At 36.2% G+C, this 14,739-nt stretch overlaps 4 protein-coding genes across 8 annotated transcripts; 3 read left to right on the forward strand and 1 right to left on the reverse strand.

Moving 5' to 3' along the window:
- The first annotated feature begins 1,634 nt into the window (after positions 1–1,634).
- Positions 1,635–4,944, forward strand: LOC8265824 (carotenoid cleavage dioxygenase 7, chloroplastic). The gene is made up of 7 exons (XM_002511583.4): positions 1,635–2,516; positions 3,056–3,184; positions 3,268–3,399; positions 3,597–3,869; positions 4,000–4,079; positions 4,158–4,472; positions 4,643–4,944. The coding sequence occupies exons 1-7, from the start codon at positions 1,664–1,666 to the stop codon at positions 4,787–4,789; spliced, it is 1,929 nt and encodes a 642-aa protein (XP_002511629.3). The 5' UTR covers positions 1,635–1,663; the 3' UTR covers positions 4,790–4,944.
- A 141-nt stretch (positions 4,945–5,085) lies between these two features.
- LOC8265825 (nuclear pore complex protein NUP62) lies at positions 5,086–10,407 on the forward strand. 2 transcript variants are annotated; one of them, XM_048372528.1, is made up of 10 exons: positions 5,086–5,943; positions 5,986–6,934; positions 7,290–7,377; positions 7,534–7,600; positions 8,054–8,176; positions 8,547–8,624; positions 9,386–9,489; positions 9,830–9,917; positions 10,000–10,098; positions 10,186–10,407. In XM_048372528.1, exons 1-10 carry the CDS (start codon positions 5,272–5,274, stop codon positions 10,276–10,278), a joined length of 2,361 nt encoding a protein of 786 aa, XP_048228485.1. In that variant the 5' UTR covers positions 5,086–5,271; the 3' UTR covers positions 10,279–10,407. The 2 variants fall into 2 exon arrangements, with proteins under 2 accessions (XP_048228485.1, XP_015584505.2); XM_015729019.3 differs by having other exon boundaries at positions 5,086–6,934.
- A 216-nt stretch (positions 10,408–10,623) lies between these two features.
- LOC8265826 lies at positions 10,624–11,940 on the reverse strand. The gene is made up of 4 exons (XM_015729020.3): positions 11,487–11,940; positions 11,266–11,368; positions 11,081–11,177; positions 10,624–10,994 (listed from the first exon to the last, which is right to left on the reverse strand). Exons 1-4 carry the CDS (start codon positions 11,789–11,791, stop codon positions 10,729–10,731), a joined length of 771 nt encoding a protein of 256 aa, XP_015584506.2. The 5' UTR covers positions 11,792–11,940; the 3' UTR covers positions 10,624–10,728.
- A 642-nt stretch (positions 11,941–12,582) lies between these two features.
- Positions 12,583–14,641, forward strand: LOC8265827 (cell number regulator 6). 4 transcript variants are annotated; one of them, XM_015729031.3, is made up of 5 exons: positions 12,583–12,832; positions 12,939–13,068; positions 13,173–13,287; positions 13,522–13,787; positions 14,164–14,641. In XM_015729031.3, exons 2-5 carry the CDS (start codon positions 12,952–12,954, stop codon positions 14,392–14,394), a joined length of 729 nt encoding a protein of 242 aa, XP_015584517.2. In that variant the 5' UTR covers positions 12,583–12,832; positions 12,939–12,951; the 3' UTR covers positions 14,395–14,641. The 4 variants fall into 4 exon arrangements, with proteins under 4 accessions (XP_015584517.2, XP_015584516.2, XP_015584518.2 ...); XM_015729030.3 differs by having other exon boundaries at positions 12,583–12,773; XM_015729032.3 differs by having other exon boundaries at positions 12,584–12,762.
- Positions 14,642–14,739: the final 98 nt, after the last annotated feature.

The raw sequence follows: 14,739 nt of genomic DNA on the forward strand, positions 1-14,739 counted from the left end.
CTATTTTATTGATTTCCTTATTTATTTTTAATTAATCATTCTTTATAATTAAGGCAAGTGGTTCAAATCTTCATACAAAATAACTAAATACTCACCCCATATAAATTGCATTCTTCACTCTTTTTTTTTTGTTTTAAGATCTCTTTTAAGAAATTGAGATTAAGTAATTTCTATTAATATTTTGAGCTAAGTGGTAAGTTTCCATCCTATAATTGAACATAATATGTGTTTGATTTTTATAGTACATATTTGAAAGAAAAACATGATGCTTAAATGATGAAATCTTTCTAATAATAATAAATGGAAAATGGAGTTGGAAATGACAGTGGTCATCGCGAGTCAACTCCCACCAAGAGATTATTCCCTACATGGTCAAACAGAGATCTTCAACTAGACATTTTTAACCCATGCAATAATTTCCTAATTTCCCTTCACTTGTTCCCAAATCACCATACATTCAAAATTGCGAACCACTACAATCAAATCAATGACAACTGACAATAAGTTTACTCCAAGTTGGAAAATAAAAAAGAAAGAAATTAAGAATTGTCAATTCAGAAATTGGATTAGAAGCTCCATAAAATCCATGCATGATAATTGATAAATATATTAATACCCATTTTAATGCTAAGCGTTCCTAATATGGAAGGAAGCGTCCAACAACAAGAGGTTTGAGTTGGAGATGCGATCATCAGATTCCACAATAGACGGCTAAAGCAGGGACTGTGGGTCCCTTTCCTTTGTCTTTATTTAGGCAGAATCATACCAACGCCACTCTTTGGTATCAAACTCTTTATCATTGTCTTTCTTAGTGCCCTATTTTAATATTTCCTTTTCACCTCCATTCATGTATCAATTACCCAAGCTGCCATTATCAGAAATACTTGATTGAAAAACTGTTACATATTAACTAAAATCTGAAAAGAAAAAAAAAAAACTTATTTATTAATTTAAAATAATTAAATATATTAATTATGTAATATTAAGATATAAATCCTCGCATGAATGTGATTATTTTTTTTTATTACAGTATTTTATCCAGTGTAATCAGCCTTGTTATTATTAGGCTATGCTGTCAATTACTATCATAGGCAACTTGCTGCAAAATGGGAAAATACTAGTTTGGTTGAGCAAAGCTTGATAGAGAAAATTGTATCGATCCTAAACAATTTGTTCCACACACTATTCCCCACTTGGCTTGGCTTCTAGTGACCACTACCTAGCTATCAACTATAACTTATACGACGTGGCTAATGGAAAGGCTGTACACGGCGAGCAACTCGCATCTCAGGTGCAAATCTTTAATAATGCCCTAGAAATCAATATAATATAATAGAAGAAGGAATATAAAATATAAAAATATAAACAAAAGTAATATCTATTGCCATTAAGCTTTATTTTATATTCAGCACATTCAGGCAAAAAAGGTTTTAAAATATTATATATACACACTTGAAATATTATTTAAGAAGACAATTATGTGATGTCTGCCATTTATTCTCAAAATTTCTTAATGTTCTCGATGGCAGAGATCCACCGACCTTTGCCCCACCACCATGCACATGAAACCACGGGCAAATCTGTAATTAAGACAACTAATTAAGCTAATTACTTACCCTAACAAAATCATGTATGTATATATATATATGTTATTTTAACTTCCATGTCAACTTCCTCATCAGGTATCAACCTCCTCGCTCAGAAACAACACTCGCTTCCAACAACACTATTGCACATAGGTCTAGACAGTATGATACTGCAAGGCAAGCCATCTCATATCATTTCAACAAAGTTCCCTTCTCCAATACAGTTACCACCTTCCCACCTGATTCCTTCGCAGGCAAGATTAAAACCACCACGAGTTATTTCCATTTCAGCTCCTGATAACGCCCATATCTCCAGCCATGTTACCTTCTTAGAACCTATCGATGACGTAATAGCCGCGTTTTGGGACTATCAGTTTTTATTTGTGTCACAACGTTCCGAAACTGTTGAACCAGTAACCCTTCGGCTCGTGGAAGGTGCAGTGCCCTCGGACTTCCCTTCCGGCACTTATTATCTAACCGGTCCGGGTCTTTTCACCGATGACCATGGGTCCACAGTGCACCCTTTGGACGGTCATGGATATCTTAGGGCGTTTAGTATTGACGGAGTTGACGGTGAGGTTAAGTTCATGGCTAAGTACGTGAAAACCGAGGCAAAGGTGGAGGAGCATGATCCAGAGACTAACACGTGGAGGTTTACGTATCGGGGCCCGTTTTCTGTATTGAAAGCGGGTAAAATAGTTGGAAATACAAAGGTAATGAAAAATGTTGCGAATACTAGCGTGTTAAGGTGGGGTGGAAGGTTACTGTGCTTGTGGGAAGGCGGGAATCCTTATGAGATTGAATCCAGCACGTTGGATACCATTGGGAGGTTTGATATGATTGACGGATGTGATTTAACGATGGACGGTAAACAAAATGGCGGTGATATTTGGGATTTAGCTGCGGGTTTATTGAAACCGTTGTTATACGGTAACGTTTTTTTTTTTTTTTTTTTTGTCTCTCACTTTATTTCTAAATAGAAAATACATAAATTATATAATCTACAGATAATATATGCAGTAACAAATAGATAGATGGCACAAGCATATAATTAAATATTTTATATTTTTATTTAATAGTTATTAATATTTAAAATTAATAAAATATGTAATATAAATTATTTTTAAAAATCTTATAAAATTTATTTTAAACAAGTAATATAAAATTTAAAAAAGATGATAATTAATTGATAGGTTTTAATTATTACTATTATATTTTTATGTACAATTCGCATTCAACAATAATAAAAAAAGTTTAGTGCGTGAAAACTTATTTGAAAGTAACTTTTTAAATTATTACAAGGATGACTTAAAAAGAATGCTTGAAAAGTTTAAAAAGTAAATTAAGTCTGAGATGATAAAAAAATAGTGTCATTTTTTTTATATGGCATTTGAGTAATTACTGGATAATTTATTATGACATATATGAAGAGAAAGGCTTTATCTTGTTATATCCAATATTCTGCACAGGGATGTTCAAGATGCCACCAAAGAGATTATTGTCTCATTATAAGCTTGACGGCAAAAGGAACAGGCTTATAACTATGTCATGCAATGCAGAGGATATGCTTCTCCCTCGCAGCAATTTTACATTTTATGGTAAATGTTTTTGTATTTATGTTAATGAATGACAAATATCTAATAAATAAACTGATGATCTTTCTTTTCTTTCTCCGTTTCAGAATATGATCAGAATTTCAAGCTGTTGCAAAGACAAGAGTTCAATATCCCTGATCATCTGATGATACATGACTGGGCATTTACAGATACTTATTACATATTATTCGCTAACCGCATTAAACTCGATGTCATGGGTAAATTAACTAATAATTTCTACAATAAAATTCCATCATCGTACTTAGTATGACATTTCAATGAGGAAAAAAAAGTATCAGCAGAATCTCATCAGCTAAAATTCAATTTCCAATGAATGGATTGACATTATAAAAAAAGTTAACAATATAAAATTATTAAATAGGAAGTATAACGTGCACGACTGTTGTAATTACAGGATCAATGGCGGCAGTTTGTGGGTTATCTCCAATGATATCGGCATTGTCAGTGAACCCTAGCAAGTCCATCTCTCCTGTATATTTGCTTCCTCGATTTCCTGACAAACTATTTAGCCGTCGAGACTGGAGAGTGCCTGTGGAAGCACCTTCACAAATGTGGCTACTTCACGTTGGAAATGCTTATGAGGCTATAGATGACAATGGAAATTTAAAGATCCAAGTTCATGCTTGCAGCTGCTCCTATCAGTGGTTCAATTTCCAGAGAATGTTTGGTAATTACCAGTTTCTCAATTTTTATAGCTCTACCTTGTTTCCATTAGCTAATATTCAAAGGAAACTGCTTTTATAACAATTATTGATAATCTATTGAGAATAAAATGCAATTAACTCTGGCGTTGATAGGATATGACTGGCAAAATGGTCGGTTAGACCCTTCTATCATGAACGTTCAAGAAAACAAGTTATTGCCCCATATTGTAGAGGTAATTTTAATTTCTCTTTTAATTATGTGTTCAAATTCTGTCAAAGTATTATTAAGAAACATTTTATGCAATGCATAGGTGTCCATCGATTTGGGTGCTAATGGGGACCACCAAAAATGTAATGTGCAACCTTTGATTCAGTGGAGCAAACCTGCAGATTTTCCTGTTATTAATCCAGACTTTTCTGGGCAAAAGAACAAATATGTTTATGCAGCAACTTCTTCTGGGTCTCGCAGAGCATTGCCGCATTTCCCTTTTGATACGGTGGTGAAGTTGAATGTATTAGATAATTCTAGGCATACATGGTACGTTGGTGCTCGGAGTTTTATCGGTGAGCCCATATTCATTCCCAACGGATGCGAAGAAGATGATGGGTACCTCCTTGTGGTAGAGGTGAGAAAATTTCCATCTGTCAATATGCAAACATTCTTTAAAATCGTATAATTATGACTAACAATAAGATTGGAGCTGAGATTAGCCATGAATTCGCACGTATGAGTCAGAAAAGGACTAATAGACATTTTTGGGTTTTTCTTTTTTCTTTTTCAAATTGTTATTGGCAGTATGCGGTTGCAAGACAGAGGTGCTATCTTGTCATTCTGAATCCAAAGAGGATTGGGGAAGCCAATGCAGTGGTAGCAAAACTGGAGGTCCCCAAGCATTTCAATTTTCCACTAGGTTTTCATGGATTCTGGGCTCATGGTGTTTGATTGAAGCAAATGTTATAAATTGCAATAAGTTTTGTTAACTTGTATATAGATGCATGTGAGAAGTTGTTCAAGGTTTTCATTAATTGTATACTGAAATTCTCAGTTAGATTAAGTAACGGAAAATGAAGCAAAAAGGAAATGATTTTCTTTTATCATTCTCATGCCAAAATTATCAATTGAGCACAAAAAAACATTTCCCAGAAAATAAAACCGAAAAAAAGTAAAATTAAAAGCTCTTAATTGCGAACAATGATTTCCGAAATAGAAGGCAGAAAACGGACTTGAAATTAGATTGTTGAATTCAGGCCCATCCAATCTCACAACACAAAAGGCGAAGCCCAATTTCAAGAATCGGTCCTTGTGCATCGGTGAAGAATGAAAGGGAAGAGAGTTAACCAAACCCTCTAAAAACCCTCAATTTTAAAAAAACAGAGAAACATCCCTCCGGTAGATAGAGGGAAAAAAAGAGAGAGCGCACAACAATGTCAGGATTCAATTTCTCATCATCTTCATCCACTCAATCCTCCTCATCATCTGGATCCTCCGCTTCTCCATTTGGATCTGCAACGACTGGTTCTGGTGGTTTCTCATTCGGATCCTCCGCTTTCTCTTTTTCATCTGCAAACCCTAGCTCCTCCTCCTCTCCATCATTCCTAAATGCTTCCTCAAACTCTAACCCTAACTCCGCTTCTTCATTTGGTTTCGGATCCTCCTCCTCCACCTTCTCGTTTGGTTCCGTTCCTGCTACCTCCAGTTCTACGCAATCTTTCTTTGGCTCTACGCCTATTTCCAACTCGTCGCCATGGGCAGCAGCTGCTTCTTCTGCAAGTTCTGCTCCATCATCGACTACTTCTGCTCCTTCTGTATTATTTGGGAATATTACTTCTGCGGCAAGTTCTGCTTCTCCTTTGCCTGCTTCAACGATGACATCTGTAGCAGCATCGCCGAATCTATTTAGTACACCTTCCTCATCGGCGAGTACTGGTGCTTCATTGTTTAGCGGAACTGCATCTTCACCGTTGTTTGGAACAGGCGCTTCTTCATCCCTTTTTGGAACTCCTTCGTCAGGAGCTAGTTCTGCTTCTCCTCTGTTTGGCTCAACAACATCTACGGCAAGTCCTGCCCCATCCTTCTTTGGAACAACTTCATCTGCTCCGTCCTTGTTTGGAGCAACTTCCTCCGCTGCGAGTTCCGGCCCGTCCTTGTTTGGAGCAACTTCCTCCGCTGCGAATCCCGCCCCGTCCTTGTTTGGAGCATCAACTTCATCTCCGTTTGGTACACCCTCAGGTTCATCTCCCTTTGGAACATCCTCAACTTCATCTGTGTTTGGTACATCCTCTTTATCTCCGTTTGGCACATCCTCAACTTCATCTGCTGCAAGTTCAAGTTCACTCCTGTTTGGGACATCTGGCGCTGCTTCAACTGCTGCTGCTACTACTACTACATCTAACTTGTTTTCTGCCTCAAATACCGCATCATCATCATCTTCTGCTTCAAGTCTTACATCCTCCTCTAATTTGTTTTCCTCTTCAAATTCCAGCTCTGTTTCGCCTTTCTCCACCACTTCATCATCATCATCATCTGGATTTTCTTTCTCAAAAGGCAGTCCTAGTATAATATCAACTACAGTTTCAGCTACAGCCCCTTCTCTTATACAATCTTCTTCATCAACTACCACTACAGGCAGCTTTTCTTTTGGGACCGCAACCACCTCAGGCTTCTCATTTGCCACTGCATCCTCTCAACCCTTATTCAGCTTTAGCAATGTAGCTTCTTCCGCCAGCATTACTACGAAACCAACATCTCCGTCGCCCTTGTTTTCTACAGTTACAACCACAAGTGCTTCATCTCCAGCTGCAAGTACTAATGTGGCGCCGACTTCATCTGCTACCACAGCTTCAACCTTTGCTCTACCTGCATTTGGTGTTAATTCGTCTTCTTCTTCAACTACTACAGCTACCACAGCTACGACAGTTACTCCTTCTGGTACTACAAGTTCGTTTACTGGTTCTGGAGTTGCCAGTACTGCTGCTTCATCCGCGAGTGCTAGTTCCTTTACAGGATTTTCCTTGTCAACAGCCAAAATATCAACGCCTCCCAGTTCAACATCACAATCTCAATCAACCACTTCTGCGTCCTTATTCAGTGAGTTCTTCTTTTATGTTTATTTATTTGTTTTTGCTTGAGATGCTTCTATCAGATGATCGTTATATGCCTGAAGTTCCATGTTTCAGGTAAGATTTATATAAATTACTAAACCAATTACAGTTACAGGTAATTCACTGAAAGTTGACTCCTGTGCCTTTACTAAAGCTAGTAGACTGTTAGACTCTTAGTGTCTTTACTGCTTTACGAACAGCTAGTGGGTACACTGAAGCAAAATACTAGTTTTAAGCCAAATTAAGTTGAAATTCCCCTCATTTACTTTTCTTATTGGTTACTCCCTAGATGAGTCTAGATTGAGTTCAGCGTTTAAGTTCTCACAAAGAATATTCTGCAGATGTCACTGCGACAACTTCTGCTGCTCCTACAACTGCCATCTCGAGTACTACTGCACCTCATTCTCTTGCTGTGGCTTCCAGTAGTGGGTTTGTAAATTCTCTTTCTTCTACTAGTAGCGCTTTGTCACCTTTGTCTCAGATTCTTTAGGTGGATGCTCTGTTCTATTTTCAGATTTTGTTACTTATGAATTTTGCTTCCGGTTCCTGTATGTCATGCATTTTTCCTTCGCTGACGAATTCAAGTGTTAGTGCTGCTGTATCTGCTACACCAAAATTACCATCTGAGATCACAGGGAAAACTGTTGAGGAGGTACTTCTTTGTGTCTTTATGTATGAATGTATGTGATCTCTTTTTTCTTTCTTCTCTCCTGCATTCTTCATGTCTTTGTCTGCATATTTATTACTGCACTAATTATGCACTGGTGTTATTTGCTGCCAATCCTATAAAAACAGGTGTTTGTTTATAATTTTATTTTTCTGTCTCTGCACATGCACGTGCGCTTATTTGTTTTTTTTTTTTTTTGTGTGTGTGTGTGTGTGTGAGAGAGAGAGAGAGAGAGAGAGAGTCATAATTTTTGCTATTCAATCATTGGATGACATGCCGACTGAAACTCTCTGGTAATTGCCAACCACTTTGTGGGAAGTCTTCTTCTTTCTTAATCATCACTTTTTACCTAGACCTTGATATTTACTTTCTGCCTTTTGCACTTTAATCACTCTGTTCATTCTTTCTTAACTTAAATGTATTTTCTTCTGTTTTAAGATCATCAAAGAGTGGAATGCTGAGCTGCAAGAGCGTACTGGGAAATTTAGGAAGCAAGCTGCTGCAATAGCTGAATGGGATAAGAGGATCTTGCACAATCGTGATGTTCTTCTCAGGTTGGAGGTAATAGTCTTTATGTTGCTTGGCAATATAGAGCATTATGAAACATAACAATGAAATTTTAAAACTTCAATTGTCTTGTACACATCATAGATGGCATATACTTACATGTCTTGTCTTGTAGCCTTTAGGGATGGGTTCTAACTCATTATTTGTCATGATAAAAAAATGGCCACCTTCGTTGCAAATGTCTTGATTTATTTTTTTTAAATTTGTCCATGTTCACCTTTTTAAATATGCCATTCGAATTTTGTGTATGATGATTGAAGGAAATTGCCTAACATGACATTTTTGCTTTCAAATTTTGTAATTTCAGATGGCTATGCATATTCATTTTTTCATTTTATGAACTAATATTTAAATCATTCTTCAGATTGAAGTGGCAAAAGTGGTTGAGACACAAGCTAACTTGGAACGACAACTGGAGTTGATTGAGACCCATCAACAGGAGGTACTTTATGCATGTTTCTATCATAGATTTTTCCTCATTATATCATTCACTTTGGTCACTCCATGATTATTATCCGCGCTTTCAATCCTGGTAGCATTGGGACTTCATTGATCTTCTTGTTACTTTTTCTTTGCTGAGCTACTCCTAGAATTTTTTCATATATGATTACCAGTTCATCAAAATTTTTGGTAAATAGACAAGCACATCTATCTTAAATTTTAATTTGGCCCTTTTTTTATCACGCGTGTCTTCTGTTATAGCTGGTCAAATTACAATGAGCAGCCAGCAAATTTTGCTATCGTCCTGTAAAAGTTTTTTCTAGTTTCAGATTTGGTTATATTATAAGTAAGATGCATAAGCTTCTGTTTATCTGCAGTATGTAAACATTCAGTTCTTGGCACTCATTTGAGATTGTTGCCATAGGCAAAGGGTATTGCTATGATATATATCCGTCACAAATTCCTTATTTTTAATGGCATTAGTTCCTTTTCCTCCAAGTGAACGTCCCTTCAAGAGATCCATACTCTTAGCATTAACTACTTTGAAAAACCTGAAAGTTAGAATTTCAGGGTTGCCATTGAATGTTGAATAGTTGTTTTGTTTGTGCATCATTAGAATATTATTATTGTTGTTTGATTCCTTTGTATTTTCCATGTATTGAAAATTCACACCCCAGATATGCATCTAAATAAAGCCTATCTCGATGATTGATCTTTATAAGATCTTTTCTGAATGGTTCTGCTTACTGTTCTTTATGTTAGGTTGATAAGGCTGTACAGAGTATGGAAGAGGAAGCTGAACGTATATACAAGGATGAGCGAGGGTTGCTTCTTGATGATGAAGCTGCATCAACACGAGATGCAATGTAAGAACTCATTTTCCTTTTCTGTTTCCATTTTACATGGCTTACATTTTGCAGTCCTGATCAAGCCATAGTTATGCGACAGTCACTGCTTTTCAGTCTTGACCCATCTGTCCTGGTTGTGGGTTAATTTTTCTGACCTGGAGATTTACTAATCAAACCAGATAGATAAGACTTGGCCATAGTATTTTGAGGGACTGAAATTTTTGATGGAGTCAACATGTTTTCTTTCCCCCACTGTGTTCTTCCTTGTCTGATTAATGTTATGGGAAATGCTAAATGCATGACAAGTTTTCCTTGTTCCTTGCCCTGTATCTACTGGTGAACTTTTATTTGGTCTCAGGTATGAACAAGCTGAACTTGTAGAAAGGGAATTGGAGCAGATGACTCAACAGATCAAATCAGTAATTGACACTCTAAATGCTAGCCAGGTTAGTGATCATTTCAGTGATTTACTTGAGGTTTTTCTATATTTTATGAAATAAATGATGCTTACCCTATTGATTTGTTTAGGGTGGTGAACTTGATACAATTGATAGAATGACTCCATTGGATGTGGTTGTCCGAATCCTAAACAATCAACTTAGTTCTTTGATGTGGATTGATGAGAAGGTTTATCTTCTTTTCTCTTTAGTCATTTCTGTTGAATTTGTAACTATGTAAATCCTTGTACGACACTGACCTCTTATTCTTGAATAGGCTGAGGAATTCTCTTCGCGTATTCAAAAGCTTGCTACCCAAGGTTCTGCAGCAGATCGGGAGCTGATGGGTCCAAAATTTTGGATGTCTTGATCTTGAATATGCATTTTTCTTCACAAGTTTGTTTTAACAAGTCTATGATATATGATGAAGATTATCGGGATGTTCTGCACAAGTTATTCCGGTGTAACAGCATTAATGAAAGAAGGAATTCTCGATTTAGAGGGTCTTGTGAGAAACTTTTTGGTCCTCTTGTCTCCTGCAATATTGGCTTCCTACTAATGCATAATCTTTGGTTGGAAGCTGTGAATGAAAAGTCGCATTTCCCTATCTCAGATGTCTGATAACCAGTGAATTGAGTAAATAAAATTGTTTTTATAAGCAATTTATAAAACAAAAACCCCGTTAAATCGATGTAAAAACATAAAATAGATGCGCTTCAAAGTCTCAGCTCATCAGTAATCCATCTGCTAGGAGCTGTAGCCTCATTTTATTGCAAGAATGTGCTTTCCTGACTTACAGAATGTGACGGGTCCACGGACGTCAAGCCCTATGAACCCTTGCCACAACCACAATCAAGAGTATCACAACTGAGAGAAGCAATGATGACCTGATTTTGTCATCCACCTCTCTGCTTTCTTCTGCGGGTTTCCCCTTCTCAGGAGGTTGGAAAATCTCACTCATCAGCGATTGGAAATTCTGTATCAGTTCAGTAACTCTTGCTTTGGTCATGTTCATAATCCAACTCAACATGATGGTAAACACATCATCCGTTTCTTGATTACAGCCTTGTATCCTAGACTTTTCAGCTGCGCAGTAATCATTCGCGAATGACATTAAACTTCATAAGCCAATTTATGATGATATTGAGACATTAAGAGTTTGCTTGTTAAACCTGAGGCAAGACATGATCCTCGCAGCTGCTGTAGCATCTCATTGTTCATAACAGCATTCCACAAAGCTTTATCAGATGATAGTGAAAGCACCAGCCTCTACAAGCATTTCAGAATCCATAGGTGATATAAAAGAATTAAATTATATATGCAATTGCAAGTAATGAGATCGATTTGAAAGAAGCACCTTAACAATTGGATCTTTTTGCAGCAAATGAAAAGCATCCGCAACTCTTTCATATCCATGTGAAACTCGCAACAGACCAGATGAGGAAACCCCTTGCATAAAACTGTTGGGCACAGCAATTTACGATAACTTATATATAGGCCGTTATCTAACAGTTTTGTCCATATCCATCATATAAGAAAAGAAATACTGCAAATTATCATCAAATTTATATGACTCACTTCTGAAGAGAAGCTATGGCAGTTTCAACTTCGAACTGAGATGGAACAGGGCCAAAAACATCATTATACGAAGACCCAGTTTTTCTTTTATCTTCTTTCCCATGCACACATACAGTTTCACAGAGACAGAAGCAACAGCAGGAAGAAGCAGAACAAGAAGATTGTGTGAGAGTAAAAGGTGAAGTGGTGTTGTTGATTGAGACCGGAAAATTAAGAGTAGAAGAAGGAGACAGAGTGGGGAGGATAGATGATGAAGTTTTGCATTGAATCATAGGAAGATCAATACGCGTTGTACCTCCTCCCATCCACGCATCAGTGCTCGCCCCAATTTCAGATTAGTGTGGTTTTGAGAGATGAGGATGAGAATTTAGGGATATTTTTTCTTTTTCTTTTAATTCAAACTTTATCTTTCCTTTTCTTTTTTTCTGTTATCTTTTGGTTACATTCAGAAAAGGAAAAGAGGTGTACATTTTTAGTCCAACAGTTATAACTGCACTAATTATTGATAAGCTGAATTTTCTTTTTCCTTATAATACACGTCTCATTAATAAAAATATTACTGAATTAAAAATACAGAATTATATTCTGTTTATAGTGGTCCCTTTTTTTAATATTTTTTTTGATGGAATAATGAGCCCTTTTAAAAGTTATTAATTTATTTCCTTATTGCTTACTATATTTTTTTCTAAGTATTTATGTTTGTTTTCTCTTATTGTTTAAGTTGGTGATAGAATGAAAATTTTATAATAAAAATTGCTTTATTTATGTTTAAAGTTGATTACAGGAGTTTTTATTTGAAAAATAAATTTCATGAATTCTTATTTGAATGAAACTAATGTAAATACCAATAGAAGTAGTAATTATTCTCTTAATAAACTGGTATTTGTAATCCTATTTAACGTATGCTTCATGTTTATATATATACTTATGGTGAAAAAATTTAATTGAAAAAAATGAAGATTACATCTTAATTAACTTTACATATAACTAAAATGAATGTGAATATCTTATAAAAAAAATATATGTTAAAATAAATGAATACTAAGAATGATTTTGTCAATTTAGTGCAATTATAAACCCCATGATTGCAACAAAGAAGAAAAGAACGGCCGAAAACGACCGCGTATAAATGGATCGATCTCAAAATCGTGAATCGTCATGAGTAGAAATCAAATTGGCACGGTTTGGCGAGGGAAAAAAAGAGAGTTGGTTCGCTTGTAAAAGGCGTTGAGAGAAAAATAAATTTTCTATCTCCAAAAATAGACGAATGAAAAAGGTAGAAGCGGAGTGAGTTTTGAGATCTCTGTATTTATTTTGTTGCACAAAGATTTGTCTCTACATCGGGAGTATACTCTATAATCCACATTATATTTCCTTCCAAACTTCCTCTCTACGATTTCAAGGTTCGTTCTTCTTTTCCTCTAATCTCTCTATTCATCATTTTGTATGTAGAGTTTATGATGAAATGCATCAGATGGCGGACGGAAATGCGCAATCGAGATACGTGAAGTTGACAAAAGATCAATCACCTGTGGAAGATATCACTCCCGGCGAACTTAATCAGCCTATTCAAGTCCCACAGGTCTCTCTTTAATTTTTAAAAAATGCGCTTTCAGATCCAATAACACATTGTTTTATTTTATTTTATTTTTTCCTTTTGACAATTTTTGGCCTACATTTGGACAGTTAATTATTCATAGATGTGTTGAATGTGGACAAGCTTTACCAGAAAGCTATGAACCTCCTGCTGATGAAGATTGGACCACAGGAATTTGTGCCTGTCTCGAAGATTTTGACAGTTGTAATACTCTTTTATCTAATTTATTATTGTTATTATTTTGGTTTTGCTGTTTTATATAATTGTCGATTTTTTATCATAACATTCATAGAAAAGTTATTGTTTCTCTGGTTTGTTTTCATTGTATACATGCATAGTTAAATAGATCAAAACTGTATATTGAATTTATTCTTCATTACTTTTTTATACGATCTCTGGATCATATAGCAACATGGTTGAAATGTATGTTCGTTACAGGCCGAACTGGACTGTTTTGCCCATGTGTGTTGTTCGGACATAACGTCGAAACTCTGAGAGAAGATATTCCATGGGCAAATGCATGTGTTTGTCATGCTATGTGTGTGGAAGGCGGACTTGCACTTGCTGCAGCTACTGCCTTCTTTCATGGAATTGATCCCAAGACATCTTTTCTCATTTGCGAGGGCCTGTTTTTCGCCTGGTGGATGTGCGGCATTTATACTGGTTTGTTTCGACAATCCTTGCAGAAGAAGTATCATCTCAAGGTATTTCTGTATCTGCACTTGCCTGTACTTCTAATTTTCTAACACAATTGCGTGATCACCGTAGAGTTTTCTAAAACCTTTTGTGTCCGATGAAGTTGAAAATTAATCTTTAAACAGTACAGTTTCTGTAACCAAATTTTGATTTGCAAGAGTGTTTGGTTTGCAGCCCTGTGTATATTTGGAGTTACACAGAAGTCTTTGTCAGTTGATTTGGTAATTAGTGCTGGGAACGTGTTTTCTTATTTGTTCTGTCCCCCCAGTCATCTTATTTTCTGTACTTTATCGCCAGTTCTCCAATCAGCCTATAAATGTTTAATCCTTCAATCTGATATGCAAGTTGCTATTTGCCCGTCTTAGTTATGCGATTGTTTTGCAGAACTCACCATGCGACCCGTGTCTGGTTCACTGCTGTATGCATTGGTGTGCCTTGTGTCAAGAGCACAGGGAGATGAAGAACCATTTATCTGATAATTCTGATACGCAGATGACTGTTGTTAACCCTCCACCAGTTCAACAGATGAACACTGATGAAAGCCAAGAATCTGCACCAGATGCTCAATCTTCTAGAAATGGTGAAAACACCAACTTAGAGATACAGCCTGTGTAGTAGTGATGGTTCACCAGATGCAGACATCGTAAAGAGTTTAGCTCAGTTTTCAGTTTTTTACTTTCCTTTTTGTGGGTCTTTAAATTGGGGCAACTTACTTGGGAAAATCTGGCCATTGCAATTATTTAAAGGGCAAAGTTTTAGTTTTAGTTAATTTGTACTGTGATCAGACTGCTATGCTCTTTCCTCTACAGTGAATTTGATCAACATCTTCCCTGAACATCAATGGACGAAACCCATATATTTAGCTTTTGTAGCAAAAATGTATCAGTTTCAGATCATACAGAAAAATTTGATCCTTTAGATACTTTGAAATGCCTGGAAAAAGGTAAGCAATAAAGTTGC

This window comes from Ricinus communis, chromosome 1, assembly GCF_019578655.1.
Source record: "Ricinus communis isolate WT05 ecotype wild-type chromosome 1, ASM1957865v1, whole genome shotgun sequence".
NCBI lineage: Eukaryota > Viridiplantae > Streptophyta > Magnoliopsida > Malpighiales > Euphorbiaceae > Ricinus > Ricinus communis.